Source organism: Penicillium paradoxum (assembly GCF_028828445.1).
Source record: "Penicillium paradoxum strain IBT 22861 chromosome Unknown utg000003l_segment0_segment0, whole genome shotgun sequence".
Classification (NCBI taxonomy): domain Eukaryota; kingdom Fungi; phylum Ascomycota; class Eurotiomycetes; order Eurotiales; family Aspergillaceae; genus Penicillium; species Penicillium paradoxum.
Window position 1 is genome coordinate 90,513 of NW_026643181.1, and position 26,619 is coordinate 117,131.

The following is a 26,619-nucleotide window of genomic DNA, read 5'->3' on the forward strand; positions in this document are numbered from 1 at the left end:
TCTGCTTCGGGCGAATTTTTGGATGAAAAAAGAGATATAATCCGTTCTCTATGATCTAGCTAGAAATGTATGTTCTGAATCGAATAAATGTAACAAATACATAAGACCCAAAAAGTATGTGGAAGACGAGTTTACAGCTTACTCTTGGGCGGCTCATTCTTGAGCAATGCGGAGTTCCATGGGTACGGGTCAAATACCAAGTCGTTGACGGGGTTCTCCTCGCTCGCCCGACGGAACAGATCCTCATAGACCTTGCCATCATAACGACCGAGACTGCTGTCCAGCTGCCAGTCCGGAATGGCCCAAGCATCGACCAATCGGACAGCATGGGGACGGATCTCATCAAGCAACTTCATCACCGCCGTAGTTCGGGTCAGGGTGATCTGGCGCACGGTCACAGCGCCAGAGGAAAAGAACTCAGCTGCTTCGCGTTCCAGCGTGTGCAGCGAGAAAAGTCGGAATAAGTGGTGCATGAGAGTCTTCGTCTCTGGATCCAAAGCTGCAGAGAGTTGGGGAGATGAAACAGCCTCGTAGAAGTTCTTCACTACGAGGTACTGAGAATGGGCTGTGGATAACCGCCAGAAGTCAACCAGAAGACTGTTCCAGGATCGCTGCTCAGCGTCCCGGTGCTTCAAAGCCTCGAATGTCAGGTGAGCGGTGCGCCAGGCAAAGGCAGCCACGATGTCTTTGTCTTCCTCAAGCACATCGAATGAAGCTCCCTTGTCCCGTCGGTCAAGGTATGCTTGGAGGATCTGACTAGTGTCGTTACCGGCTGGCTTGCCAGCAAGAACAGCGCGGGCAGATTTGAGAAGCTGTAGTCGGGCTGTTAGTATTGAATGATGGGAATGGGGGGTAAATGGTGACATACGTAACGTGCGACCTGTTGGGTTAACATATAGTTATCACCCTCCCAGGTTAGTGTGGGCAGATAATCCGAATACCACGGGCCGATACCGCTGTAGCTACTGTATCCATGACCACCACATGCACGGCGGCAGATCTCCAATCCTTCGCCGGCAGTGGTACTAGCCAGGGCCTTGAGGCCGCAGGAGGTGGCGTGCAAATCAGCCAGCAGGTTAGCACCGGCGCGGAGTTCTTCGGGTCCCGCGCCCCGTGAGTCCTGCCCGGGCGAGTTGGCTGCCTTCATGCGGCTTTGATTCTCTTCATACAGGCGCATCATACCGCGACCGGTGAAGTGAAGAGCGTACATAGATGCCAGCAGAGGTAGTAATCGGATCTGTACCATCTTATAATTCAGGACTTGATTCTCACCTGCGTGTGCATCGGCATCGCGATCCTGGAACTGTCTTCGAACGGCACAGTACCGGGTCGCAATGGTGACACCGCGCGCCAGCACTCCACCAGCCTGCAGGACAATATTGGACCGCACCCATGTCAAAGTACCGAAAACAAGGGACGGCATAGCAGGCTTAGCGTAATGGTTGGTGTCCTTGTCGATTCGAGAGAAGCGGGCCAGCATATTAATATGTGGTATCTTGACATTGTTGAACAGTAGGAAGCCGTTATCCATGGTGCTAAACCCCCTATTAGTCATGAGAGAAAGCCAATAGTGTGTAAAGACTCACTTGTAGCCAAACTTGGGGCCAATGTCACCGACATAGACATTCTCCAATGGCTGATGGGTTTGAAGATCTCGGACCTGTACGACGAATGGGTGAGGGCCATAGTTCTTGCCATCAATATATAGCTGAGCCATGACTACGGCATGATTGGCTGTGCGACCAAGAGATCCGATCCACCACTTTGAGGAAGTCAATGTTGGAGAGTTGATGGTGAATGTCTTATCGTCCGAGTTCCAGATCGCCGTGGTTTCCAATCCGCGCACGTTCGATCCGTGGCCCAGTTCCGTTTGAGCATAGCAACCAATGATCTCGTATTTTTGTGCGCGTTCAAGGAACAGTTTATGCTGCTCGGGGGTGCCTTGTTCTCGAAGTGTCACCTACGTAATAATTAAAGCGGTTAGAGATCATCCTTCACCCTCCGGGGTCAAATCCACTTACCAAGAACATGCTGGCGTGCAAGCCGTAAGGAGTAGGTTCCCCAATCAATTCATTGGCTGCATGGAGCTCTTCCATGGACCATTTGTGCTGTTCTGCGAGCTGTTGGAGGCGCTTGGCCTTGCCCAGGGATCGTTGCAGGCGTTCGACGCGGCCCAAGGTATGATTTTGAGACTTATCGAATACCTTTTCCGGTTCCAACAAGGCGAGAAGAGACTTTTGCCTCTCCAAGGCTTCTTTGGTGTGGAGCAACTCGGACAGTCTTTCAACGTTGACATTCGACTGAGCACGCTCCTGCTGGAGGAGCTCGGATCCTTGTGGACCGGCAGGCTTCAGGGCCTTGACCCAATCAGGAGGAGGGGTTGGCATTGTGAAGCAAAACGGAAGCGATATACCGTGAGAAAGCAGGAAAATCGAAAGGGAAGGTGAATGGTTATGAAGTGTGAAACTTGGGGAACGCTGGGGTTCCAGGCCGAGGACCACTCAAAACGGAAAGAGCCTCGGCTTAACCCGGCGGCCAATCAGGAAAGTGCGATGGATCTCGAGGTTTCCAAGTCCGACGCTCCCGATCCCTCCGTTCGCCCTTTTACGCTCGGTTGGCCACTTTGGACTACGGGGTACATCGATATGTCATTTTAGCCAATTCGTCCAATTCGTGGAGATCAGTCACCCCGCACATTGGATTCTACGGGTTTGATATGGGGAAGCGGGGGGAGTCAACCAACACGCTATTCGGGTTGACGGAGTGACAAATCCCGAGATCAAGGGACACTTCCCCCGACGATCGGGTAAATGAGCTCAATTCCATCCCGTGATCGGCGTTATACCTACATATGGAGTCCCCCGAGGGGCATGGTGGGCTGGAAAAATGACCTCGGTTTGAATGGGGATTTGTCTTGGCCTTGAAAGCTTACACAGTATTACAGGTTCTAGGCATCTTTAGCTATGCTGGCACATGGGGACCGAGACGACCTGAATGATATGTCTCGGGAACTCTGATCACGCAGTTGAATCTCCGGCAGGAAAAGGGAAAGGAACGAAAACCAAATGTCAATCCTTCACGTGAAAGCCAGGTGGATTCTGCCCCTTTATGCGAATATCCAAAGTTCGGAGTACGGAGTACACCCTAACACATGGTACGGAGTACGTACTGCGGACTCGTACTGCGGACGCACACTCGGGAGAGACAACAGAGCCGATAAAGAATCGGATCTGATAAGAAACAGGCCTCGACTCATTGTCACATGTTACCAACATATGCTCGTGGACTGCTCGTGCACCTCTCTTCACACATGTCTACTCATTCCTGATCTTGGACACCCGTGGCAACCCCAGCCACGTGACGAGTATGGCACCGGACAAGGCAATGATGAATGGCTGCAACACTTTGACTCCCTTGGCTTGTGCCAGCACGCCGACCGCAAATGGGAGAATTGCAGCCCCACTGCCACCAAAGGCAGCGACAAACCCGATCGAGGTGACATGAAGGTGCCGAGGAAGAAGCTTGGTGACCATCACAACTGCACCGGGGAAAAGAGGACCCAGGAAAAAGCCTTGCAGGGATACTGCCACGGCTGAGGCATAGAACTGGGGAACTAACCACAGGACCAAAGCAAACGCCATGGATGCAACAATGTAGCCCTGGGAGAAATTAGTTTCCACTCGCTCGCGAACCATGACAATGCTCACCGAGACGGCGACTTTCTCGCCCACGCGGGGGGTCACAAACCCCAGAATCACCCGTCCCACCGTGATACCCAACCAGAACCCAGTGGCCGTCATACCGCTCGCAAAAGCGCTACCATGCCGGACTCGGATCATAAAAGTAACAATCCATCCTCCGAGTGCGACCTCGACCCCGACATACCCTAGCAAAAATAAGGCGCAGAGCCATGTCACACGGGCGGCCGGGCGCGCGAACAGCGCAACTCTCAACCCACCTTTCTTATCATCGTGGGCTGATAGCGCGTTGGACGCGCGGAAATCAGCGGCGATGGATTTCCAGAAGCATGCACTAGAAAGTCCCAACTCGATGACGGCACACCCCACCTAACTATTACTTCATGAACGAAGGTTTGGGTCCTGCAGGCACTTACCATGACATAATAAAAGTAATACCAAGATAAGCCACCCTTGGTGATCATTGATGTGGCGACTAACGGACTCATAACTGCACCGGCTCCATAGATCCCATGCAGCACTCCCAACAGCTCATTGGCATTGGCCATATTACCAATCCATGCATTCCATGCAGCATCTTCTAGACCATTTCCTAAACCTGCGAAGATGAATGAGACCACTAGTGCGGGATATGGCGGATGAATGCAGTTGATGATATAGGCAATCAGATGGCACGTTGGGCCAATGATGGCCACGCCACGCTGACCGAACGTATAGTGGATACGGTGATTCAGGAAAGCAGCAGCTGTATAACCTACTAAAGGTGACAAAAACACGAGAGAGACAATCGTGTATGATAGGTCATAATATGATTCTAGCTGGATGCTGGATGAGAGAGAATGCCTTCGATTGATGAGATTTCACCTTACATATGGAATCAAAGCCTGGAATCAATCAGCAAGAACCCCATTTGTACCCCCTACCGTGTCTCTGTTGAGATATCGACTTACCCCATAGGCCGCATCATTCGCACCCATTACCAGGAAAGACCAGAACGTGGCAAAGGTCCTATAAATATTGATGCGAGGCTGGTTCCACCGTTCTATCGATGGAGAAGTTTCGGGCGCTTCTAAAGATAAACCTGTGGGCGACTGGCCATGAGACAAGGCCTCCAGGGCGATCAAATCCGCATCGCGCGATGCTTGAACCTCATAAGTAGTAGTCATTTTGGATCAGCGCGCAGTGAGAGAGTATGCAAATATGGGAATACTTAACCAGAAAAGTGTTAACGTAAAAGGCCACCGAACATCATCTCCATTCATTGCGTCCGGGATGCGGAGAGGCCCCCTTGGCGTATTAAAAGCCCGCTTTGCCGGATTGAGGCGAGGGGACAACTCCAGGGCTATATAACGAGAGACAGGGTAAGCTGAGGCTGGTTGACCAGAACTCAACTTGCCCCGATGACTTGTATTCTAAATGAGTGACACATTGTAAGAAGAGTGTCTATATACATCGGACTACATCAACTGCAAAGCAACCCTGCTCGATGAAATCATTTGCCTCCTATTGTCCGGCGCAGAATACAATGCGAAATTAAGCCACTGATTTGAGCTTACGGGTGCTGTTTATCCACCAATCAGGATATATTCATTCCACTTATAAATCAGCCCAACGACCATCTATGAAGTCCACATCTTCCAGCTGGAATGAGTTACAACAATCCAATCATCCCGGGGTTCAATCCCGACCCATCCATTATACGTGTCGACGAAGACTTTTTCTTAGTCACTTCCACGTTTGAATACTTTCCTGGCATTCCCATATATCATAGCCGTGATTTGATTCAATGGAATCTGATCGGCCATGCGTTGACGCGACCCAGTCAGCTGCAGATTCATACCCCAGAACCAGGAGGAGGTGTCTGGGCAGCCACGATTCGCAACCATGCTGGAACTTTCTATATCATGGCAGCGAGCTTTCAGCGTTACCGGCCACAACAGGACGATCGAGTCTGGCCGCATGGATTTTATGTGAAAACTACCAATATATGGGATCAAACCACATGGTCTGCCCCGATTTTCTTTGACCAAATTGGGTTTGATCAAGATGTGAGTTTGGGTCCTAAATTCTGCAGGCCAAAGACATGACGATTGAGTGTTCTAGCTTTTTTTGGGACGAGGATGAAACCGTTTATCTGTCATCCACATACAGAAAGATCAAGCCTACTATAGGCGCTCAACTGAAAGACTTTGCAGTTCATATATGTACTGTGGATCTGACCACCGGACATTCGACTTCCGAGCCTAAGTTGATTCGCGAATCCCCTTCTGGTGTCGCCGAGGGCTCACGCATCATAAAGCGAGGCCGTTATTGGTATTTGTTTACTGCAGAAGGAGGGACGGAAAGTGGCCATAGCGAATGGGTGAATCGCAGTGATGTTGGTCCCTTAGGACCGTGGGAGCTAGGGCCAAATAATCCTCTTTGGCGCAATGGCGCCGAAGACGAAGTGCAAAACACTGGGCATGCGGACTTCGTCGAAGACGGCAAAGGTAACTGGTGGGCAGTTATGCTTGGAGTCCGTCCAACTCGACGCGGCGAAAAGTGGGAGGATTCAGTGCTAGGTAGGGTCTTTACTTTGTTCCGTTATTTTGCTAATTATATTAGGCCGCGAGACGTTTTTACTGCCGTTGAAATGGAAAGATAATTGGCCCGTGATAAATCGTGGACAGAAAATCTGCCTCCAATCGGAAGGGCCTGGTCTTTATCGGTTTCAACCTAAGATCGCCTGGAGAGACGAGTTCGCAGATACCGAAATGCAGCTCGGATGGTATCGAAAAAGTGAGCACCGAACCTGGACTAGGTAATCTGAATTGATCTAACTTGCCGCTAGATACTCCCTTCGTCAACGACTACTCGCTCACTGAGCGCCCTAATCACCTTCGCCTTTATGGTGGACCCTATAACTTGTCAGTGCCAGCCTGCCCAACCATGTTTCTTCGCAAACAAACCCACCGTATCTGCCGGTGGGAAACAAGGGTCTCCTTTCAACCTACGACAGACCTAACTGAAGCTGGCACTGTAATGTGGACAAATTATTTCACATACAGCACTATCGGTATCCGCAAGGACAACAAGGGCCGTTTTATCCTTTTTCGGCCCTCTGAAGGGAATCCTGTGGAACATAGACTGGGAACCAAAGCTGATGTTATTCTTATAATTAACTGTGGCGCTGAATACCGATTTGGCTACCGTGAAGACACAGAATGTGATATTCAATGGGTTGGATCTGTCTCAAATAGTGCGGCTACGGTAGCACCTCCAGTCGGGGCTAACTTTACTGGAATCATGATGGGTTTATATGCATTCGGAGAGCGCCAGCGATGCCTGATCCCCGCTGATTTTGCATATGCAGAATTCAAGCAAGTTTGATAGAGTTCGAGGTGTCAGCCTAAAAGATCAAGAATGCGAAGGATATTGATATATTTGACCTATGTGTTTATTCAAGTCTCATATATGCTTAACGATATAGTAGCCTCGCCAAATATCCATTAATGTATGTAGTAGTATATTCCTAGTGAACTATGGTCTAAGGAAGCCCCCAACCACAACACTGGTCCTATACATCTACCCTGATACTAGACGGGGAATGGATATGGGTGACGGTAGTATTATCGATCATCTCGAACATATTGAAGAAAATTTCAACCGATAGGAGCGGCTTAAGATTGTTTCATCATACCTTTGTACGCATAACCGGCTTGGCTCAGATACTTGACTGCGTTGTTGATCAATGGTGTGATTCATTCGCCTTTTGCTACTTCGCAGCTGAAAAAAGTCCCGAAGGTCTTATCAGAGCAAACCAGTGGGATCTGGGGCAGTTCTTGAACTTGCAAGATACTCGATATTGCATTCCCAACATGCACGGAAATGATAGATGAACTACTTGCCCACGGTGATCTACACGCATTGGACCAAGGTACAAGGGGATTGATATTTAGTAGCCCTATTGTGTATCCACCAGGGCACGGACCTATCTGCATTCCTCGGATGATTTACGATGTACGAATTACGGAGAACCCATCTATATCTGGATCAAGATTGCGCGAGTATGTCCGTTTGATGATTTCAGGGCTATTTCTCTTCGGTAGGGTGGACTAGTGCTCCACAAAGAGCCACGGGATATTCTCCCCAATAACAAGCTCGCGCTATATAGATTTGTTGAAGATTAATATCTTTACGTGGTCGGAGTCGATTGAACTGAGTGTCCAAATTCATGAAACGCGATTCATGATCATAGTCAACAGGGGGTAGATTGGTGTTCATACCAGTTCAAGACGGTGCTTTACAACGTTTCACGCCAGGCGGTTGGTCACACAGCCTGGAAGAAGTCGTACATCAGTCTCTAGCAGTGAAGTCAATGGGTATAAATGTGACGTTTGTGACCGGCCATGAGAGGTTAGTGGAAGAACAAACGATAAGACAGCTGTTCAGTGGCAACAATTGGAAACTCGAATTTACCGAGGAGGAGTACACCATCATCAAGCAGGATGGAGGGATTCTGCAAAAGTAACTCACAATATTACGTTGATATCATGTGGCCTGCTGATCTGTCGATGATGTAGTTTTCGGTAGGGCTTTTCGACTACTTTAGCATTACTCCGTCCTCCGTATGGAATAGATTGATTCAAGTCTACTTCGTACAGTGGACATTGTACATAGAATGGATCAATACTTAATGAGGTTGCAATTTCGCTGGAATGCAGGGTCCCAAGATTGCACAGCTCGGGAGTGATCGGCCTCTAGAGGAATGCACAGTATCTGACACCATGCAGTCAACACAACATTATTCTATTAAAGATCTGACGATCAAGAAGTTCCTCAATGCAATCCACGTTCGCTCGTCAAATCCATATCAGCTCTCCGGGTAACAAACCTATCCTGATGGGAGAAACCGACCACATACCGATTAACCTGGAAAGAATGTAACTCTGTTGAAGTGAAAACCCCCGAGACCCAATGGAGGTATAGGCCCCTTGCATACTTTATCAGGTCACAGCCATCTGATGTAATGTATCGTGATATCCCATGGGAAAAGAAAGGTACCGTACATCCCCGAATTCAATAGGCCGGACTTTTGTACTTTGTGCTTCCCACGATCACTCCATTCTACCGCTCAGTGTGAATGATTCCAAGAGATAGGTTTTGAAGACCTTCCGCTGTTACAAGAACAGCTCGGAAAATTGACCTTCAGTTTCATGGCAGATGATTCGAGTATGAGATACTCCCGGGATGAAGAATTCAGAGATCGAGATGACATCCCACTGAAAGAGACTGGAACAGAGGACTGTGACGTTGACAAGCAAAGTTATCCACCAGGCTCAAAGCTGGCGCCGATTCTGATAGGACTTTGCTTTCAATCGTTTTGTATCGCTCTGGTAAGCTTCAACCGTTTCATGTTGTTTCATGTGCTAATACAGACGACTTACCAGGATAACACCATTCTATCAACGGCCGTTCCTAAGATTACAGAGCAGTTCAACTCACTCGGCGACCTGTCGTGGTATGCCAGTGCTTATCTTCTAACGACATGTGCCGTCACACTACCATTTGGCAAGATATACTCATATTATTCTACCAAGTGGACATATATAATCGCTCTTGCATTGTTTGAAATTGGGTCCCTGATCTGTGCAGTGACACCCTCATCCAAAGGACTCATCTTAGGACGAGCAATTGCCGGAATTGGATCGGGGGGTTGTCGCCAGGTGCTCTCCTAGTACTCGCGAACAGCGTCCCCCTTAACAGACGTGCACTGTATTTCGGGATTATCGGTAGCATAAGTGGCATTGCGACGATCACAGGACCCCTGTAAGCACCATTAGTTATGATTATCTGTTTTCTGGGCTAATGAAATCAAAGACTGGGAGGACTATTGACTGATCATGTCAGTTGGAGATGGTGCTTCTGGATCAACCTCCCTTTCGGTGTCATTACCGGGCTGGTTATTGTGCTATTTTTCAAAGACCCAACGACGCCAAAACCGAAACTAAGTCGCCTCGCACAAATCAAACGGATGGATCCTTTCGGGATCCTGGTATTTATTCCTGCCATTGTCTCTCTTTTGCTGTGTTTGCAATGGGGCGGCACTCGATACAACTGGGACAACGCTCGAATCATTGCTCTGTTTGTTCTTTTTGGCATATTTAGTTGTGCGTGGTGTGGCATACAGCTTTGGAAGCAAGATGAGGCCACCGTACCACCTCGCCTGCTTAAGAATCGCAACGTTCTCGGGGCAGTTATTCACGCTACATTCCTAGGTGGCTCCTTTTTTGTCTTTGGATACTACGTGAGTTTCACCAAATCATTGGTTCCGCTTCAGTTCTGACCAGTATCTCAGCTTCCGATCTGGTTTCAAGCAGTCAAGGAGACCTCCGCTGCTCAATCTGGGATCAATAATCTTCCCATGGTCGTGTCTATGATTGTTTGCTCTGCCCTTGGTGGGCTTCTTGTCAATCTCGTTGGTTACTACACACCATTGATGTTCATCGGAAGTGCATTTCTCACAATTGGCTCTGGGCTGTGCACATCTCTCGATGTGAACAGTGGGTATCCACAATGGATTGGATATCAAGTGATTCTAGGGATCGGGGCAGGACTCGGCTTTCAGCAATGCATCAACGCACTGCAGACTGTGCTTCCATTACAAGATATACCAGTCGGGATCGCGATCATCACCTTTGCACAGAGCCTGAGTGGTGCAATGTTTATCTCGATTGCCCAAACAGTGTTCGAGAATCGACTTGTGGCCAGCATTGCCGCTAATGCACCCAAGGTCAACCCCGAGGCGTTGACAAAAGCCGGGGCCACGAATTTGTCGCTGCGCGTATCCAAAGAGATACTCCCATCTGTACTCAAAGCTTACAATATTGCGGTTACCCAGACATTTTACGTGTCCGTGGCTGCAGCCATACTTTCTTTCATTGGAGCTGGGCTTGTGCAATGGAAATCCATGAGAAGGCCACAAAAGATCGATGGCACAGATTGATCTACTGAATACCGGGTCTTGGTAAGGTTATTCGGCATTATATTTCGATCGAGATTCTATTTCTGATTTTGCGTTGTTAATCACAGTATTCGTGCCAGGTTATTTGTACATAGTGACTTTTAATTGATAAATGGGCCTCTGGGGATTGAAGTCATACTACATGACTCTGGGCTTCGACAAACTGAGTGGGCAATCTGAGAGGGACTATAATCGCAGACTATTAGCCATGAAGCCAATGAATTTAAGAATTGAAATTCACATCACTGAGACCTGGGTATGGACAGGCAAGTCTCACACTTCCTCAAAAATCTCATCGTGGAGTGGTTGACGTAGCTCTCGCCAAGTTAGCCACTGGCCATCAACATCGACTTATGCACCAGCAGCATTTATACCCTTATTGCATGTGATCGGATAACCATTGGCATTGATCCAATCCTTTATGATTGCGGTAATCTCTGGAGAGCTTTTGTCATTCGCAGATACAATCTCTCAGCGTGCATCAGAGTCCTCGATCCTAGCTACCGTAGCCACGGTCATATTCCTTCTTTGAAATGGTCTAATAGCAAGGTTTTTGAATATCTTCTCCCTCCAAACAAATAAGCCAGCTGGCGCCCTGACGATATCGGTTTGTGGGAACCTCAAGCAGGGCGGCACTCTAGCCATTGGAATATCGGTGTTTCAAGATTTCACGGTGGATCTCTTCAACGCAACAGGTGATTTCATTGTGACACTTGGCTGTGTGCTTTTTAGCAGCGCAGAGCTTGAGTCTGAGAAAAGGATTACTGTGATATCCAAGACGCCGGCACCAGGACCATCACAGCCTTCGTGAATATGAGATCTCAAGCCCTTCAAAATGAATCAAAACCACACAAGTCACGCGATCGCACCCAATTGGAGGTGCTTGAACAACCGGCAGGTCCGAGAAACAGGGGGGTTGGACATTGAAGGTGTACGGACCACATTCTCAGTATCTCGTTGTCGCGACCCATCTGTCAGGATCAACTTTAGCCCGGCCCAGGCGGGGAAAACGGGCAGAATTAGGGAATGACTCTTGCTTCTTTCTTCTTAGCTACCTAGAGGCTAGATCATAATTTGACTATCATTACAGAAACCGATCCATTCTCGTACAACCCTGCTTAGGCCTGGTTTTTCTAGTGCCCAGTAATTGCTTTCGAGTCAGATCGCCATCTGCATCCTTGCTCATTTCATCGTATTGGTACAACCCCAGCACCACCCGGACGTGAATGCAGTTGCATCCAAGGATCCACCACAATTGCCCATTCAAGATCCGCACAGCACCTCGCTTTACTTCCCATGTTGGAAAAAGGTTCTATTGGTTTGCACTCCACTCAATTCAACTTCTATCCAAGGGCATGTGTAAGACAGGGACTTTGCTATCATCGGGGTTATCAAAGTGTTCAGGCAGACGAACGTTCGTCACTCAATCTCTATCTGGTGTTTGTGGATGTTCCAAAATACGATACAAAGTGATTTCTTTTCAATGCGGAAACCAAACGGCAGATAGACAGACAATCATACACTGTATATGCTACCTGGGCACCTAGAAAGGCACATGTGCGATCGGCGACCTGACATTCGTCGCAGGTGCCCAGTTCACTAGGGTGTAGATGTAGGATTTTGTATTTGCTTTGAGGTTCGATATGGTAATTGCTCGATACACCGGATAGCTAGGTAGCAAGAAGACACATATAACCGGGTTAATACGTCTTTGAGTCTGATTTCCCGAAAGCAATCCATCCATGGTAAATGGCAAGATCTTGGCAGGTCGGATGTGGAGGCCTATCTTTCCAGCTCAGCCTTGAGACTGGCTTCAGATGGGAGATGGCGTCACGGTTGGGGAAAGGCAGCCGGCACCCCGTGTGTCTATGTGTACATGTACGCAAGAATGAGTGACACAATCCATAACGATCAACACGGATTACGTGTGTATGCGGAGGATGCCCGGTAGGGGCGGTTCAACAGCATGGCGACATGCGTAACGTTCGATGACAGTTGGAATTTCAACATTTATGACCAAGAGACTAGGTAAGTAACGAGTTTCTACTCCGTACTCCGTAGTGCTGCATGCAGATGACTTCGGCGTCTAGAAGAATTGTCATTTGATGGCTGATCCTCAAAGTGTGGAGTATACTAGCAGTACCTGTTCCTAGGATGTAGTTATGAAACTGCCTCTGGAGGTCAAAATTCACCTCCTTTTTTTCTCTTCTTTCCTTCTTTTTTACCTCCGAGTGTTTCCTTTAAATGATTCAAGAAGTCAAAAATAGCGACAGCGAACCATCCCTGAAAAGATCTTCAGGCGCCGCCAAGTTAGCATTTGTCGGCCTCAGATAAATCACTGCCCATCTATGATTCGACCTGTTTGCCATGATCATCTACACTCTGGTCCTTGAATACCATCCTTACTCCAAGAGTATGTCTCCGACTACGAGTACCGAAACTGACTCCGAGTCCGTCCCTTCAGTGGGACCTGCAAGTGTGCCAACAACACCGGAGCAAAGCCTGAATGGCGGCGCACACCAGCTCAATACGGAGTCAAGCAGCATCAGTACCACCGTGGAGGAGGATATCGATCCAAAATCTCGAGCTGCTGCAGGCCCAATCCGAAGCATCTGCTGCGTGGGCGCAGGGTATGTCGGTATGTGGAAGCATATCGTGAATATTGCATCTCCTGGCTCGCAATAAATTAACCTACATCGTCTTCAATAGGTGGTCCAACTGCCGCTGTCATCGCACTAAAGAATCCGCATATTCAAGTCAACGTTGTTGACAAAGATGAGCGCCGGATTCGAAAATGGAACTCCAGACATCTCCCCATCTACGAGCCTGGCCTTGCTGAAATTGTTCGGATTGCACGCGATGGATTTCTGATGGCGACAAGTGATGAGCCACCGTCACTAACGTTCGAGGCCCAAGCCCACAAAGAACCTGCAGAGAAGAGTATTTATAGAAGACCAAACTTGTTCTTCTCCACCAATGTGTCCAGATTCATTCGTGAATCAGACATTGTCATCATTGCCGTCAATACTCCCACCAAAATTCGAGGCTCAGGTGCAGGCAGTGCAACAGACATGACTGCTTACCAGGCGGTAGCTGCAGATGTTGTGCAACATGCAAGAAGTGGCTCGATCATCGTGGAGAAGTCCACAGTTCCGTGTAGAACAGCCCAAATGGTCCAGGAGATGGCATGTTACATCCCTCCATTTGATTACGAGGCCACGCTGACCCTTTGTGTGCAGATTGCTGTTCGTCGACCCGGAGCGCAGTTTGAAATCCTGTCCAACCCCGAGTTCCTCGCAGCCGGGACTGCGATTCAAGACCTTTTAAATCCGGACCGAGTCATCATAGGATCTGCAACAACCACGGATGGACAAAACGCTGCAGAGATACTAGCTAGCATGTATGCTGGTTGGGTCGACCGGGCCCGCATCATCACTACCAATATTTGGTCCTCAGAACTGGCAAAACTCGTCGCTAATTCTATGTTGGCCCAGCGACTGAGTAGCATTAACAGCATTTCTGCGATCTGCGAGGCCACTGGGGCCCAGATCAATGAGGTGTCCACTTCGATCGGTATGGATCACCGAATCGGTGAGAAATTTCTCCGCGCAGGCATTGGGTTCGGTGGCAGCTGCTTCAAGAAGGATGTCCTCAGCCTCGTGTATCTTGCGGAATCCTTGGGGCTCAAGGAAGTTGGGAAATACTGGCGCCAGGTGGTGATAATGAATGAATACCAGCGCAACCGATTCACCAGCCGTGTCATCAGGTCCCTGGACAATACTTTGGTCTGTAAAAAGATTACCCTACTAGGATATGCATTCAAGAAAAACACATCGGACACTCGCGAAACACCTGCACTTGAGATAATCAAGACATTGCTTGATGAAAATCCTGGTGAAATCGCCATCTTCGATCCGTGCTGCAATCCTTATATTATTGAAAGTGAGATCCGCCAGCTATCTGGATATGGGTCTCCTACCCTCGGGGATGATGGTGGCGCTGTGAAATGCTACTCGGATGTCTATGAAGCATGTGCGTCATCCAATGCGATACTCATAGTCACCGAGTTTGATGAGTTCCAAAATACCGATCCGGTCTGTTTCCCTTGTCCCTCCGATCTCAACGCAGATTCTATACCATTGAGTGCTGTTCCCAATAGCCATGCTCGGCAAGAAACCCTCTCTGGAGCCGGTACCATGAGAGAGCCTGCCTCTGATGGATCCATTGAAGAAAGGTTTCGTATTGAGCCGAGTTGCGCCGCTGATTGTATAGACTGCCAGAGAGAGAACAATAGGGATACTTCATTGTCTACTCTCACCGATAATTTCCCCAAGAAGAGAATTAACTGGGAGCGCATCGTGAAAAACATGGAACCCCCGAAATGGTTATTTGATGGACGGTGTATCATTGACACTAAGAAGATGACCAAATTGGGCATTCGAGTCGAGAGTATTGGCTCCGCTGAGAATAACGGCTAAGATCGTGATAATCTACACGTCACCAATCACGCTGGTGTCCCCTTCCTCCTTTCCTCTGCGTTGGGTAGCTGGAGACATCCCTTGTAATGATATTCAATATGCCGTTTGGAGAGAGTATCCATTCAGGTAGGAATTGTCCGAAACATTCCAACGTTGTCCACTTGAGACTGAGATGCATAACAGAGACGAAAATGACCTGTTAGCAACTTCACGTTTCAGCTCCTTATACGTCACCAAAAGAGCCTGCCCAGGTTAGGTATTAGTTATGAAATCAAATTAATCCCAGCGGGACGACGGACTATCCATACGGTGATATTCTAGCTTCTTATGTGCAGCTTAAAATCCACCCAAGTCATATCCAATCAAGGCAAAATCTCTTCTCTTATATGGCCTTAAAGAATGCAGCAAGACTAAGGGCGCACTGAATGCCCCTTTTTCCTAGTACCAAGGCCATATCTCGTGGCGGTCGGTGATACTGTGTCTTGAAGATATTGCTCACACTGCCTCCCAGATATGACTCGTATGCGGTGGCTGTCCAAGGTAGAAGCCAACCAAATGGCACGGCTGATCCAAGGGATGTCTGCGAAATCTGTTTGATATTCCCCCAATATCGCCTCTATCCTCGCCGATTGAACCAAATTTTCTGATGCAGCCCAAGCAACAACTAGGCATAAAGGAACGTACGCTGATCCCACGGGCCGGTAGCTAGATGCCAGCTCGGCTTGCATCGTAATCTCGTCACAGAAAAAGACAGCCTCGCTCATCAAAGCACCGTTGCCAGGATCAAAGATTCTAAGAAGACTATTCAACATCACAGCCAAAGTAGAGAGGATGGCATAGGCTGCTTGAAGACGAGAATGCCTCGTCGCGGCTAAGGAGGAGAATGATACCGGGGCAGGTTCCGCACATTGAGCGAGGCGCTGTTTGATCTGTTGCGCATCTATCTGTCTTAAGTTGTGTATATGTCTTCGCAATTTCGAAAATATAAGTCTCGGGGGTTTGGATGAACACAGGAAACATGGCAAGATGACGTAGCTTGGTAGTTGTTCCTCGTTGATTGTTCGCTCGCGACGCAGAAAGACGAGATTGGAACGACGAGATCAGGTCCCAGAACTCCAAGGGCATTTGAATTTGTGGGTTGACCATCCCTTCGAGAATCTGTTTCATTCGTCATTTGTCCATAATCTCAGTGGCGCCATGTCTTTATCTTCAAACAAATCATACATACTATGGGCACACATAGTGTGATAACCATCTCCATTTCGAAAGTGCTATTCCACTGGTGTACTGCCGACGCTTTGAGCAGGTGAGCGATAGCCTCACTATGCCCAGTGACAGACGCATCGTATTTTCCTAGCCAGCTCTTGTTGCCGGTGTTAATCAACTGATGTTGCCTGATCATATATCTTTCGGGGATTAAATCATCTTGGATTAAGTATGGAGAGTCGTTACCTGGCAGATTGTTATTAAGTATAGCGCACACAATGTATTGGGCGTTTGGGCTTCAACTGGATTATTCAAGCACTCTCTCAGTGCCCGCAGCGATTGACCATAGAGACCGAGTACAACCGGTGGGTAAGATCCCTTGTGAAAGAACGGATAAGCGGTTGACAAGGCTCGGACGGCTGCATCCAGTACTGTACTATTGCCTAATCGCCGTGGAATTTCGCGGAGGAAAGGTCCATAGTAGGCGACGGCATACCGGATATCGGTCACCTCAAAGGCTGCCACGAAGGCTGCTCCCAAAGTTTCTGTGTCGGTATTAGATATCCGTGTCGGTCGCCCTATCAATAATGCTCCTTTCTCAGGAGAGAGATGATTGCCGACGGGCGGATTGACTCTGTTTTTGCATCGCCGGAATGGATTGGTTCTTGAACATATATCGCTGCTGTCCTCCCCCGACACAGGATATTTTCAAACGCGCGCAGCGTGAACATGTTGGTTGGCGTTGATCACACTGGTCTCTGTGAGTGGATTTATAACGAAAACATAGTATCTAGGCCCATGTAGTTTTTGGGATCCAGACCTTCTTTTTCACCTTACGACACGCATCGCAACCGCGGCTGGATGGAACTCCGGGCATATCAAGACTCCTTTTCCTGGTCTAATCCAAGAGAGAGATGAAGAACCAGTTTGGACTTTTACCTACCTTTGTGACAAAGGGGAAGGATGGCGCGCCGGACTCTGGGACAGTGGACCGTAGCAGTATGACGTCATCTCTGTCACCGCCCGTCCCTTCAGCCAAGCCACCAGCTTCATCCTTTAGAGCACTCCATACAGCAGACTCGGTAGCTCGTACAGAAAACACAGCTGTCTCTTGGCAGGAGCTGGGCTTATTCTCATATCAATTGATCTGCCAATCATATCCGGAGCATACAACGGTATACTTAGCCTAATGGATTGTGGCGCACAACCATACCCGATCGGGAAACTCATAATATACCTACTGGGTACTACGAAACTTAGGGGCACCAGATGGATTCAGCTGCTGTTGCTAATAAAGTCTTGGATTCATCCTTCGACGTATTATAGTCTGGCATGCTATACGGAGTATTCCCGAGAAGACTCCGTTAGTATTGCGTCCGACCGGGATTATCACCGGATGTCAATAAGCACATTGGGCCCTATAAAACCATGAGTCCTTCCGTGTTCTCAAACGACACTCACCCCACACTTTCTACTTCTCCTGGTCTTCCAATTCCAATAATAGGACTCCATCACGGACCCTTGGAATGAATAATCATACAGCGATGTCTCCTTCATACTCCACCCATGGCGGACACGCGCCTTCACAAGCTTGTGTCTCATTCTCACTGCGACCCGCCCCGTGGGACAAGAGCAAGATTCTGGTCCATCCTTTGGGCTACCCTGCTGAAGCTCCGCCTATGTACTCCATCATGATCGATAAAGATAATGCCCCTAATGTGGTGATCGTTCGTGGCTGGGGCAGAGGTCCCATGGACCTTATCGGCGATGCTCGACTTCCAAGCCTATCGTCTAAAATACCCCTGACATTTTACGGACAATCAATGATTATGCATCTGAGCCAGATGTCTGGCAACTGCACACTGGACTCACCTACTTTGGGCCGGTTAAAATGGAAAGCCAACATGTTGACTGGGAAGAAGATGGAGTTGCACGATGCTGCTGGACACACGTTGGCCAAGTTTCGATCCGGAAATCAAAAAGGCGAGAAAATGCTGGAAATTTTCATGGCGAATGACAGTCCTTTCTTCGAATTGGTAATGCTATCGGGCCTGACTGCCAAAACCGCGAAATCAATAACAGAAGCGACTGGGGAGATGCTGGGGGCCATCTTAGGGGCCTGACAAGAATCAGATGCCCAGCTGATTTGCGTATGGCCCTTTGTCTGTGAAAAAGTCACCAAGTTCTCCTTTCTTCCGGCCTTTGCTTCTTTCTTTCTCTGTACCATTAGTTATATAATAACGGAAGTGCATTTAATTTATCCGATCATGTCCGTTTATATCATGCTGCTAGCTGACAAGGGCCTGAGATACGTTATTAGATGTTTGATTAATGACTTTCCTTCACATTGTCTGCATATCATGAAACCAGGCTCCTTCAGAATATTTTTCAAGTGGGCATACAGCAATAGACTTTTGGGGTCAACAATAATACCGGATGATATTGATGGTTCGACCTGTTTGGTTATGTAGAGATTGTATGTCAGGGTTATGGACTCACTTCCTATTACTGTTTTGATATTGTGCTCGCTGTCGCTGTGAAAGGCTACCCATTGAATTTCAGATGCACCGTGGGAACTCCAGTCAAACTTGACCTCTCTCCCTTCATGCTGAATGATCCCCCTTCCACCTTTGAAGGATGAAGGCAGACAGACAACCAGTGAGACAATCTGAGTCGTGGGACAAGGTGTGTCAACATGCTTTCGGAACAGGCCAGACGGTCCCGAGTACACCTATTCAACAATAATCATATTAATACACCTTACAGCAGAGATCCTAGATAAGCATAAATTCAGTTTGTATAATCCAGCAGTTAATTGGCTCAATTGTAAGCAATTTGGTGGCGTTAAATCCAAGGAGAATTTGCTCCACATTTTGGAGGCTTCCAAAGTGTGACGGATGGAAACTGGCCAAAAACGGCCGGGGATCAAGCTTTCTAGTTTTGCGATACTGCGGATCAATGAAAAGTCTCCTGGCCTCTGCCAAAGCTAGCAGGCTCGCAGTCCAGTACCAATTGGTGCAAACGTTCGGACGCAGATGTGGGATGAGCGTTGTGGCCAAGAGGTAACGTCAAACTACGTGGGATACCGTCTTTCTCTGGATGACAGGAAATTCTCACTAGTGAAGATATGGACAGATCTCCCGGGAGGCCGTTTCCATCTGCCAATCAATAGGGACAAGCCCCCCCCCTCCTCTTCCCCCAACTGACGAACGACGCAGAAGCCATTTTGCTGTCAACAATTGTCTCCATCCGATGGCAAATGTCTTAATACGTGAGAGCAGTTAAAGAAGAGGTTTTATACACGCCCTCCCTGGCAGAAAGGGGGTCTCTGGGGAATCCATGGTATATTTAGCATTGACCTTGATTGGCTGGCCTTCCCTGGATCGTTTGGTGTCCATCTGCAAAAGGGTTAGAGGTTGTTCATGTGTAATTTAACTTGGCCTGAGGAGGGGAAGCACTGGAAGAGGAGTAGAGAAATATTTTGCAGGAAATATTGAAGAGAAGAAGTAGTGAATCGCGACTGCAGCGACATCGAAGGTAAAGGGAACCTTCACGGTGAAGGTTACCAACTCCCAATTAGGAAAGAGATATGGCTACATGTACATATCTCACTTAATGTTACATGTATATGTACATGTGTATGTACATGTATATAACTATGTGTGCATACATGTATGTAGTTATATAGTCACATGTTACATGTACATACATGTACCTATTACACACATGATGCATGAACATGACTGCAATGAATTGGAGGGAGATCATTTTCCCAAACTTCCTCTCGGTTATCTCGTCCCATGATACGTAACATATTTTGTTCGACTATCTCTATAATATCAAAGTGTCAAGAGTTCATGTCACATCTCGCCGTACTCATTGCATGTAGGTACCTAAAATATCCCAACTTCAAAAGAATCACCAGACCCTCCTTTCCTCTTCTCCTTCTATGCTGCAGAAAGTCCTGCAAATATGGAATCACATGTTCTTCTTGTCTACTCTTTTTCCTTCTCTCTCTGTGTCCCTTTTGAGAATGCAACACTGGAAGATTATCCAACCGCAACCGACATACTCCGTACTTATTACGACAATGCAACGTTCCGGGGTTGGTCCCAGCAATGAGGTTACCACATAGAAACAAGGATTCCAATAATCAATTGGAATACGTTCTATGTCAAAGGAGTAATATGCAGATCAAATGTATCTATATGTTCGCGCTAGCCTTATAATGTAGTGTGATACGGGCGCTTTCATTCACTGACCGAAGAAATCGCACAAAAAGATAGGCAAAACTTCAGAAAAATGATATATCATGACACGAAGTTCCTACAGGTCTGATTCATCTGTCTATGTGCGGAGTACTCGTATGTTGTGGTCATCTAGCCGAGGCTGCGAGGCGAGGCTCCAAGGCTGCAAGGCTAGGCAACAGAGACCATGGGGCCATACGAAGTACAGTATTGCCATGGCCTATTGGGGGTTGACAACAAAGCCGTCGGCTTGCTCTTATGCATTTGGTGGAAATTTCTGCGCCACGCCAACTCGTCGGTTGGTGTCATGGCGGAAGACTTCTCTGGCGCCTTACATATGTGACATTGTGAATGCTTGAATCGGAGATTCGTTATAAAGGTCAAGGTGTACGGAGTATAGATGCCGTCATTGAGTTATACATCGTAGCACAAAGTCTACCTATTCTAAGAACTTCAACCTCCAGTGGTTATAACCTGGCGCAATTAGGCAGTATAGGGAATAGCGGCGCCAGGCAAGTGTGAGATAAGCGAATACTGCTGCACAGAACAAGCGGCCAATGCTGTGCCGCAGGTTAGATATTAATTACAGATATTACTCTTGAGATGCTGAGTATGTTGGACATCTGGATTCAGTTCGAATCTCCAGAGGAAAAAAAAACTATGTCATGTTGTTGGTTTGGGCCAGCCATCAATGTCCCCGAACCAACGCGACCGATAGATTTCATCGCCTTTCATAATCTGGTGACGCACACCGTCGACGACGAGGCTGGTATGGTTCGATCGGTAAAGTCGCCATAAAGACTGGATGTATAAAAAGCTTCCATCCGGAGCGAGACTGAAGCCTTTTAGGTCCGATTGCGGTAACTCCTCATATTGTCCTTGGCGATTGATTCCATGGCGATCGTTGGTGGTAACTTCGAATCCAGGCATATATTTTTCGGTAACTTCCTCGTAGGCAGCGCTAAATTGCATCGTTTCGATATCAAAGGCATGGAGCCCGATATCATTTGAGACGAGGAAAGTTCGCTCATTGGGAACGGGCACGAGATCATGCGGTCCAGCCCACCAACTATACCCTTGGCCCCATTCGACATCGATGTCGTAATACTCAGGGAATCGGAAGCGATAGGCTGCATCCTCGCGGAGTTTACCCGTCGCGGCATCGAACGGGTATCCCTGAATCACGCCGTAGGCAGGGACGGAATCCGAGCCATCTGCGGCGGCGTCGGTCCCTGTGGCCCACAGCATCTGAAGCTTCTCGTCCCAGATCATCGCGTGAATCGCACGCAGACCTTCGATCCTCTGTAGTACGGGGGGTTCATCGACAAGGGGTAAAGCGGAGCTCATATTATAGACCAAGATACCATCCCAGGGTCGCTGGCCGGTCGTCGCTACTGCGAGGCGATCCCCAGGTAAGGGTTCGAGGGTGTGGGCATTCCGCAAGTCATCGCTATCTCTGCTGAGGGCAAAGGTGATTTGCTTATCAGTGGAGGGGTGATCGGGAGTGTGGTTGATGACGACGACGAGATTGCTGTAGATTGCACCCACACTTTTCCCGCCTCGCATCCATTTCAACTCGGTCGCATCGTTCGCATTGCTATACAGGCCGCTTCGAATCCGAGGGGGAAGTGGTTGGGTGACATCCTGTCGCTCCCAGCTCCATTTGACGACGCTCTTTCGATCGTGGATCTTCAATTTGGGAGGTATGCCATAGTGACCGGTGATGATATCCTGCCACGGTCCCTGGGTAGGGAGAGCAACTTGATTCTCAGCCTTGAGTCGCGGTTGAGGTTCAATCAGAGGGACCTGGGAGGACAGTGGCTCGAACAACAGCGAGGCCCAGCTGAACAAACCAGTCAACATGGTCTAAACTGGTACATCTCTGGGGAGAAAAGGGAGAAAGAACCCGAAACAGGGTCAAAACCGGATTCGATATTTTTAGCGACCAAATCACCGTATCCGGCGCAGCGGGGGCCCGGAAAGAGAACTGGGGCCAAGCCGCCAGCCACATTGGTCATAATGGGGGCCCAGAAAAAGAAAAACCGAGGGAGGCTAAGGGGAAGAAAGGGACCAGATGGGGTCATTGACCATCGATGAGACCTGATGGCTGGTTGAGGGTCGATTCCCCGTCTCCACCTTACTGTTACCACGATATGCCCTCTTGGCCTTTTGGGGGGTTTTGGGGCTCAACTTGCTTGTCCCCTCTTCCTCTTCTCTTCCTCCTCTCTCAAGGGGATGTGAAGAAGTATATATGATCATGAAAGTTGTTCACGCCGTCCATGCATATCTGAGCCACGGCATCCGGCGTGTTCGTCTCTCTCCTGCTGAGACTCTGGATGCCGTGTGGGACTTTTCCCGTCGCTATTTTTTCACCCTTGCCTTCCTCTCGTTGTTCATAGCTAAGGTGTTACATCTTTACGCTCATATATACTCTTTACCTGCCGCGCGATTCTTCCTTTGGGGTCTGACCTTCTTTTTCCAAGATGTGATGGTGTTATTGTTGTTCCGCATCCTTTGTCAGAAGGTTAGCTGGCGTCCCGGCGCCGCTCTGCTTGCCGTTGTGGTGATCCCGTCTAGGTAGGTGACCACGTGCCATATCGTTATCTCTCTACAGCACTTCAGCACTTTAGCACTTCAGCACTACAACACTACAGCACTACAGCACTACAGCACTACAGCACTACAGCACTACAATCCTACCTCCCTGACATCGCCTACCACACCGCCTACCATCCATACTAACCATGTCTCAGTTTGATTGTCTCGTTCATGGCAAGCGCCAATACCTCCTTCTATATCTTCACCGGCGCCGAGATCCACTGGCGCCACGCCAAATCCTTCAATGGCGATGCCGCCGCGATTCATACCCTCCTCACCGGATTGACGGGTTTCTTGGTGGTCGAGGGGATTCTCTTGACAGTCTCATTATTCGCTGCCCATTCCATCCATGCCATCACGGGCGGTATCTTGCACGTGTGGGCTTGGCCCGTTCGATGGGTGTTCGCGCGTGTGCGACCGCACGTGGAGCCCCTGGTACAGCGGTTCTGGCCCCGATCCAAATCCCAGGCCGACCTTCCCGATCCCCGAATCTACGAGGAAATCGCCATGGAAGAGGCCGATTATATGAGTGATCATGAGGAAGGAGATCATCTCTTGAATACTCGGCTGCCCAACCGACTCCCCGAGTCCAAGCGAGTGACCGACGGGGTACCCCAACGGGCACTCATCCTCACTCTGTTCAGTCTCTTCCTCTTCCTGCGCTTCATGCGACCGTGGGACCCAGTCTATATGTACATGTCGACTACATTGCCGTTGAGCACAATTATCGAAGGCACCGAGCGCCACTCCCCCGTCGATACTACTGGTACACCAGGCTCTTATACTCATTTGGATAGACTCACCGCATTGAGGCCGCCAACCCGCTGGAATTGGATGTCGGAGGAGCCAATTGAAGGCTTCGAGGACTGGGCGCAGTCGGACCCTCTAGCCCTCCACTACAATCCGCAAGAAGACCCATTGCATATCTCGAATCTGCACAAGCCGGTCTTGGAGGAGATCCATAACGCCTTGGCTAGTGGTGATGTCAAAATTAAGCATGTCGTTTTCTTGAAACTCGAAAGTGCGCGTGCCGATATCTTCCCTCTGCAAAAGGATAGCTTTATGTACAAACGCATCGCGGAAACCTGGAAGGACAAGACTATCCCATCAGATGTCGAAGCCCGCCTTGCAAACCTCACCCGCACGGCGGAGTTCTTGACCAACTTCCCTAATGGATTTGAGCATAACGAAACGCGTTTCAACGGCCGCAAAGCTTACGGTGGAATTAGCGCCAAGGATGCCATCACCACCTCCACCTATACTCTTAAGAGCCTGACGGGCAGCTTTTGCGGTGTGACACCCCTTGTGGCCGATTTCAACCGCGAATTCGAGCATCACATCTACCAACCATGTCTAGCTCATGTCTTTGACATGCTTAGCCAGCAACCGGATATCAGCAGCGAGAGTGATGACTTTACCAAGTGGCCATGGCATTCGACCTTTATGATGTCGGTCACTGAAACGTACGATAACCAAGACAAGTTGACCCCGCACTTGGGATTCCATGACAAGCAAACCAAGGAGACCATCATCAACCCCGAGGCCAAACATTATCCTGTGACAAGCTCCGAGGTAAATTACTATGGCTATCCTGAAATTGAACTTCGAGAGTACATTCGTGACGCCATCGATGATGCGGAACGTGACCATCAGCGTCTCTTCCTCAGTCATCTCACCAGCACCACTCACCATCCATGGGGAATTCCAGGTGACGCTTTCGAAGAGATTATGGGCTCCACGTCAGGTTCGAACGAAGACATGAATCGGTACCTGAACTCGGTGGGTTATGTAGATGACTGGCTTTCGGAGCTCATCGATATTCTGGAGGAGAAGGGGGTTGCCAATGAGACCCTGTTCGTCATGGCTGGAGACCACGGTCTTTCCCTCCCGAACGATGGTGGCATCACTCCCTATGACAATCCCCATGTCGGCAGCTTCAAGGTCCCTATTGTGCTTGCACACCCTCAGCTTCCTCCGGTCCAGATCGACAGCCCGGTCATCAGTAGCCAGATTGTCCCCAGTATTATCGACTTGTTGATTGAGTCGGCATCTCTCAGCACGGATAGTACGCGGGTCGCCCGCGACATTCGCTCGCTGTATGAAGGACAATCCCTGATCCGACCGCAGATTGTGAAGCAGGACAATCGCGAAGCCTGGCATTTCACAGTCATGAACACTGGTGGGTCATGGCTCTCCGTCCGGTCGGCAGCCCGGCCCGAATTCCGCCTAGTGATTCCACTCGTCAATGATGTCGAATGGCGTTTCTCCGATGTGTCTAAAGACCCACATGAGTTGAGCCCGATCGAGCGCTTCAGCCTCGTCGATCTGGCAGAAGCGGTTAAAAAGGAATATGGTGACGAAACTCTCGATTGGCTATACAACGCAGCCTATGTCTCCAACTGGTGGGTAATGGATAACTGGGACCGATGGAGATTCTCCCCGAAGGCCAAAGATGATTAAAGCCTAGGTAGCCCGATGCAAGGATACGGGCGCCTAATTTTCTATTTACATTCCATCTATCTTAATACTTGCATGCCTTGTCAACCAGGTGCCTACTTGGTACGGGCACTCTGGGGCTCACAAATATGCCGCCATGGCGCGATCGCCCTGTATTGGTGGTCGGATCGCGCGCACACTGGTCGGGAACAAGCCGGTCACAGCTTCGGCCGATCCATCGTGAGGCCTCGTGCTGATCGTTTGGGTGAGGGCCAGCCTTGAGATCAGGACATCTGTCTCCGGCGCGAGCTCCTGACCAATGCGGCCGGTCGCCCAGAGTAGAAGCGCTTTCCTTCGTGTACTTGTCTATATATATCCTATATCCAACGCCATTTCTTGTACTTGATTATAAGTTGATGTCCTGTATTTTTGCTATACTATTGCACGATTCTTCCAACTGGCCATTTCCTCCAGCTGTGTATGGAGCCTCCATGTACATTATGTATGTACTTCGTGCCTATATTTAGGTTAGTACATGCATATAGGCATGGACCCGGGTGCCTCTATACAGACCCCCCTCTCCCTCAATCCACCCCCCTTTACACCACTTCCACCCCCCCTTATCTCAACACGGTTAGCAGATTACCATAAGAGGAATCTCATCATTTGTATACAGATAAAGCTTAGCGCCAGGGCTATATTATTGACGCTAGTATTTCTTGGCGTATGAGTGTAGTATCATATGGTATAGTGCACACCAATCAGCTGAATATCTTCCTATGTGGTTATGTGACCTCAAGATAGATGCTGATTTTCAAAGACACCGGTAATAGACTATTTGGCTCCCATCTCGCTACCCTAATATCTGTCGATCTTATATATCAAAACCCTCATTTTTCAATTAAATATATTAGAATCTCTACGTAGAGGTAAACCCACCTAGAATACCGTAG

General features: G+C 48.8%; 13 protein-coding genes across 13 annotated transcripts; 5 read left to right on the forward strand and 8 right to left on the reverse strand.

Annotated features, from left to right (window-relative positions):
* Positions 1-131: 131 nt before the first annotated feature.
* N7457_001964 (uncharacterized protein) lies at positions 132-2,387 on the reverse strand (the record flags this gene model as incomplete). The annotated part of the gene is made up of 4 exons (XM_057173010.1): positions 132-812; positions 869-1,535; positions 1,587-1,960; positions 2,022-2,387. 4 exons carry the CDS (start codon positions 2,385-2,387, stop codon positions 132-134), a joined length of 2,088 nt encoding a protein of 695 aa, XP_057033161.1.
* Positions 2,388-3,314: 927 nt separating this feature from the next.
* Positions 3,315-4,864, reverse strand: N7457_001965 (Major facilitator superfamily domain general substrate transporter; the record flags this gene model as incomplete). The annotated part of the gene is made up of 4 exons (XM_057173011.1): positions 3,315-4,067; positions 4,115-4,516; positions 4,568-4,582; positions 4,649-4,864. The coding sequence occupies 4 exons, from the start codon at positions 4,862-4,864 to the stop codon at positions 3,315-3,317; spliced, it is 1,386 nt and encodes a 461-aa protein (XP_057033162.1).
* A 480-nt stretch (positions 4,865-5,344) lies between these two features.
* N7457_001966 (glycoside hydrolase family 43 protein) lies at positions 5,345-7,067 on the forward strand (the record flags this gene model as incomplete). The annotated part of the gene is made up of 4 exons (XM_057173012.1): positions 5,345-5,746; positions 5,818-6,259; positions 6,303-6,476; positions 6,529-7,067. 4 exons carry the CDS (start codon positions 5,345-5,347, stop codon positions 7,065-7,067), a joined length of 1,557 nt encoding a protein of 518 aa, XP_057033163.1.
* A 1,826-nt stretch (positions 7,068-8,893) lies between these two features.
* On the forward strand, positions 8,894-10,683 carry N7457_001967 (uncharacterized protein; the record flags this gene model as incomplete). Its single annotated transcript, XM_057173013.1, has 5 exons — positions 8,894-9,073; positions 9,128-9,198; positions 9,333-9,506; positions 9,588-9,984; positions 10,036-10,683. 5 exons carry the CDS (start codon positions 8,894-8,896, stop codon positions 10,681-10,683), a joined length of 1,470 nt encoding a protein of 489 aa, XP_057033164.1.
* Positions 10,684-13,068: 2,385 nt separating this feature from the next.
* On the forward strand, positions 13,069-15,179 carry N7457_001968 (uncharacterized protein; the record flags this gene model as incomplete). Its single annotated transcript, XM_057173014.1, has 2 exons — positions 13,069-13,339; positions 13,411-15,179. The coding sequence occupies 2 exons, from the start codon at positions 13,069-13,071 to the stop codon at positions 15,177-15,179; spliced, it is 2,040 nt and encodes a 679-aa protein (XP_057033165.1).
* Positions 15,180-15,589: 410 nt separating this feature from the next.
* N7457_001969 (uncharacterized protein) lies at positions 15,590-17,116 on the reverse strand (the record flags this gene model as incomplete). The annotated part of the gene is made up of 4 exons (XM_057173015.1): positions 15,590-15,980; positions 16,408-16,532; positions 16,632-17,049; positions 17,100-17,116. The coding sequence occupies 4 exons, from the start codon at positions 17,114-17,116 to the stop codon at positions 15,590-15,592; spliced, it is 951 nt and encodes a 316-aa protein (XP_057033166.1).
* Positions 17,117-17,175: 59 nt separating this feature from the next.
* Positions 17,176-17,438, reverse strand: N7457_001970 (uncharacterized protein; the record flags this gene model as incomplete). Its single annotated transcript, XM_057173016.1, has 2 exons — positions 17,176-17,278; positions 17,329-17,438. The coding sequence occupies 2 exons, from the start codon at positions 17,436-17,438 to the stop codon at positions 17,176-17,178; spliced, it is 213 nt and encodes a 70-aa protein (XP_057033167.1).
* Positions 17,439-17,929: 491 nt separating this feature from the next.
* Positions 17,930-18,508, forward strand: N7457_001971 (uncharacterized protein; the record flags this gene model as incomplete). The annotated part of the gene is made up of 1 exon (XM_057173017.1): positions 17,930-18,508. One exon carries the CDS (start codon positions 17,930-17,932, stop codon positions 18,506-18,508), a length of 579 nt encoding a protein of 192 aa, XP_057033168.1.
* A 152-nt stretch (positions 18,509-18,660) lies between these two features.
* Positions 18,661-19,257, reverse strand: N7457_001972 (uncharacterized protein; the record flags this gene model as incomplete). Its single annotated transcript, XM_057173018.1, has 2 exons — positions 18,661-19,116; positions 19,150-19,257. The coding sequence occupies 2 exons, from the start codon at positions 19,255-19,257 to the stop codon at positions 18,661-18,663; spliced, it is 564 nt and encodes a 187-aa protein (XP_057033169.1).
* An 83-nt stretch (positions 19,258-19,340) lies between these two features.
* Positions 19,341-19,610, reverse strand: N7457_001973 (uncharacterized protein; the record flags this gene model as incomplete). Its single annotated transcript, XM_057173019.1, has 2 exons — positions 19,341-19,501; positions 19,589-19,610. The coding sequence occupies 2 exons, from the start codon at positions 19,608-19,610 to the stop codon at positions 19,341-19,343; spliced, it is 183 nt and encodes a 60-aa protein (XP_057033170.1).
* A 1,685-nt stretch (positions 19,611-21,295) lies between these two features.
* N7457_001974 (uncharacterized protein) lies at positions 21,296-22,495 on the reverse strand (the record flags this gene model as incomplete). Its single annotated transcript, XM_057173020.1, has 1 exon — positions 21,296-22,495. The coding sequence occupies one exon, from the start codon at positions 22,493-22,495 to the stop codon at positions 21,296-21,298; it is 1,200 nt and encodes a 399-aa protein (XP_057033171.1).
* Positions 22,496-22,889: 394 nt separating this feature from the next.
* Positions 22,890-25,690, forward strand: N7457_001975 (sulfatase domain protein; the record flags this gene model as incomplete). The annotated part of the gene is made up of 2 exons (XM_057173021.1): positions 22,890-23,209; positions 23,386-25,690. 2 exons carry the CDS (start codon positions 22,890-22,892, stop codon positions 25,688-25,690), a joined length of 2,625 nt encoding a protein of 874 aa, XP_057033172.1.
* Positions 25,691-25,807: 117 nt separating this feature from the next.
* N7457_001976 (uncharacterized protein) lies at positions 25,808-26,165 on the reverse strand (the record flags this gene model as incomplete). Its single annotated transcript, XM_057173022.1, has 2 exons — positions 25,808-26,027; positions 26,113-26,165. 2 exons carry the CDS (start codon positions 26,163-26,165, stop codon positions 25,808-25,810), a joined length of 273 nt encoding a protein of 90 aa, XP_057033173.1.
* Positions 26,166-26,619: the final 454 nt, after the last annotated feature.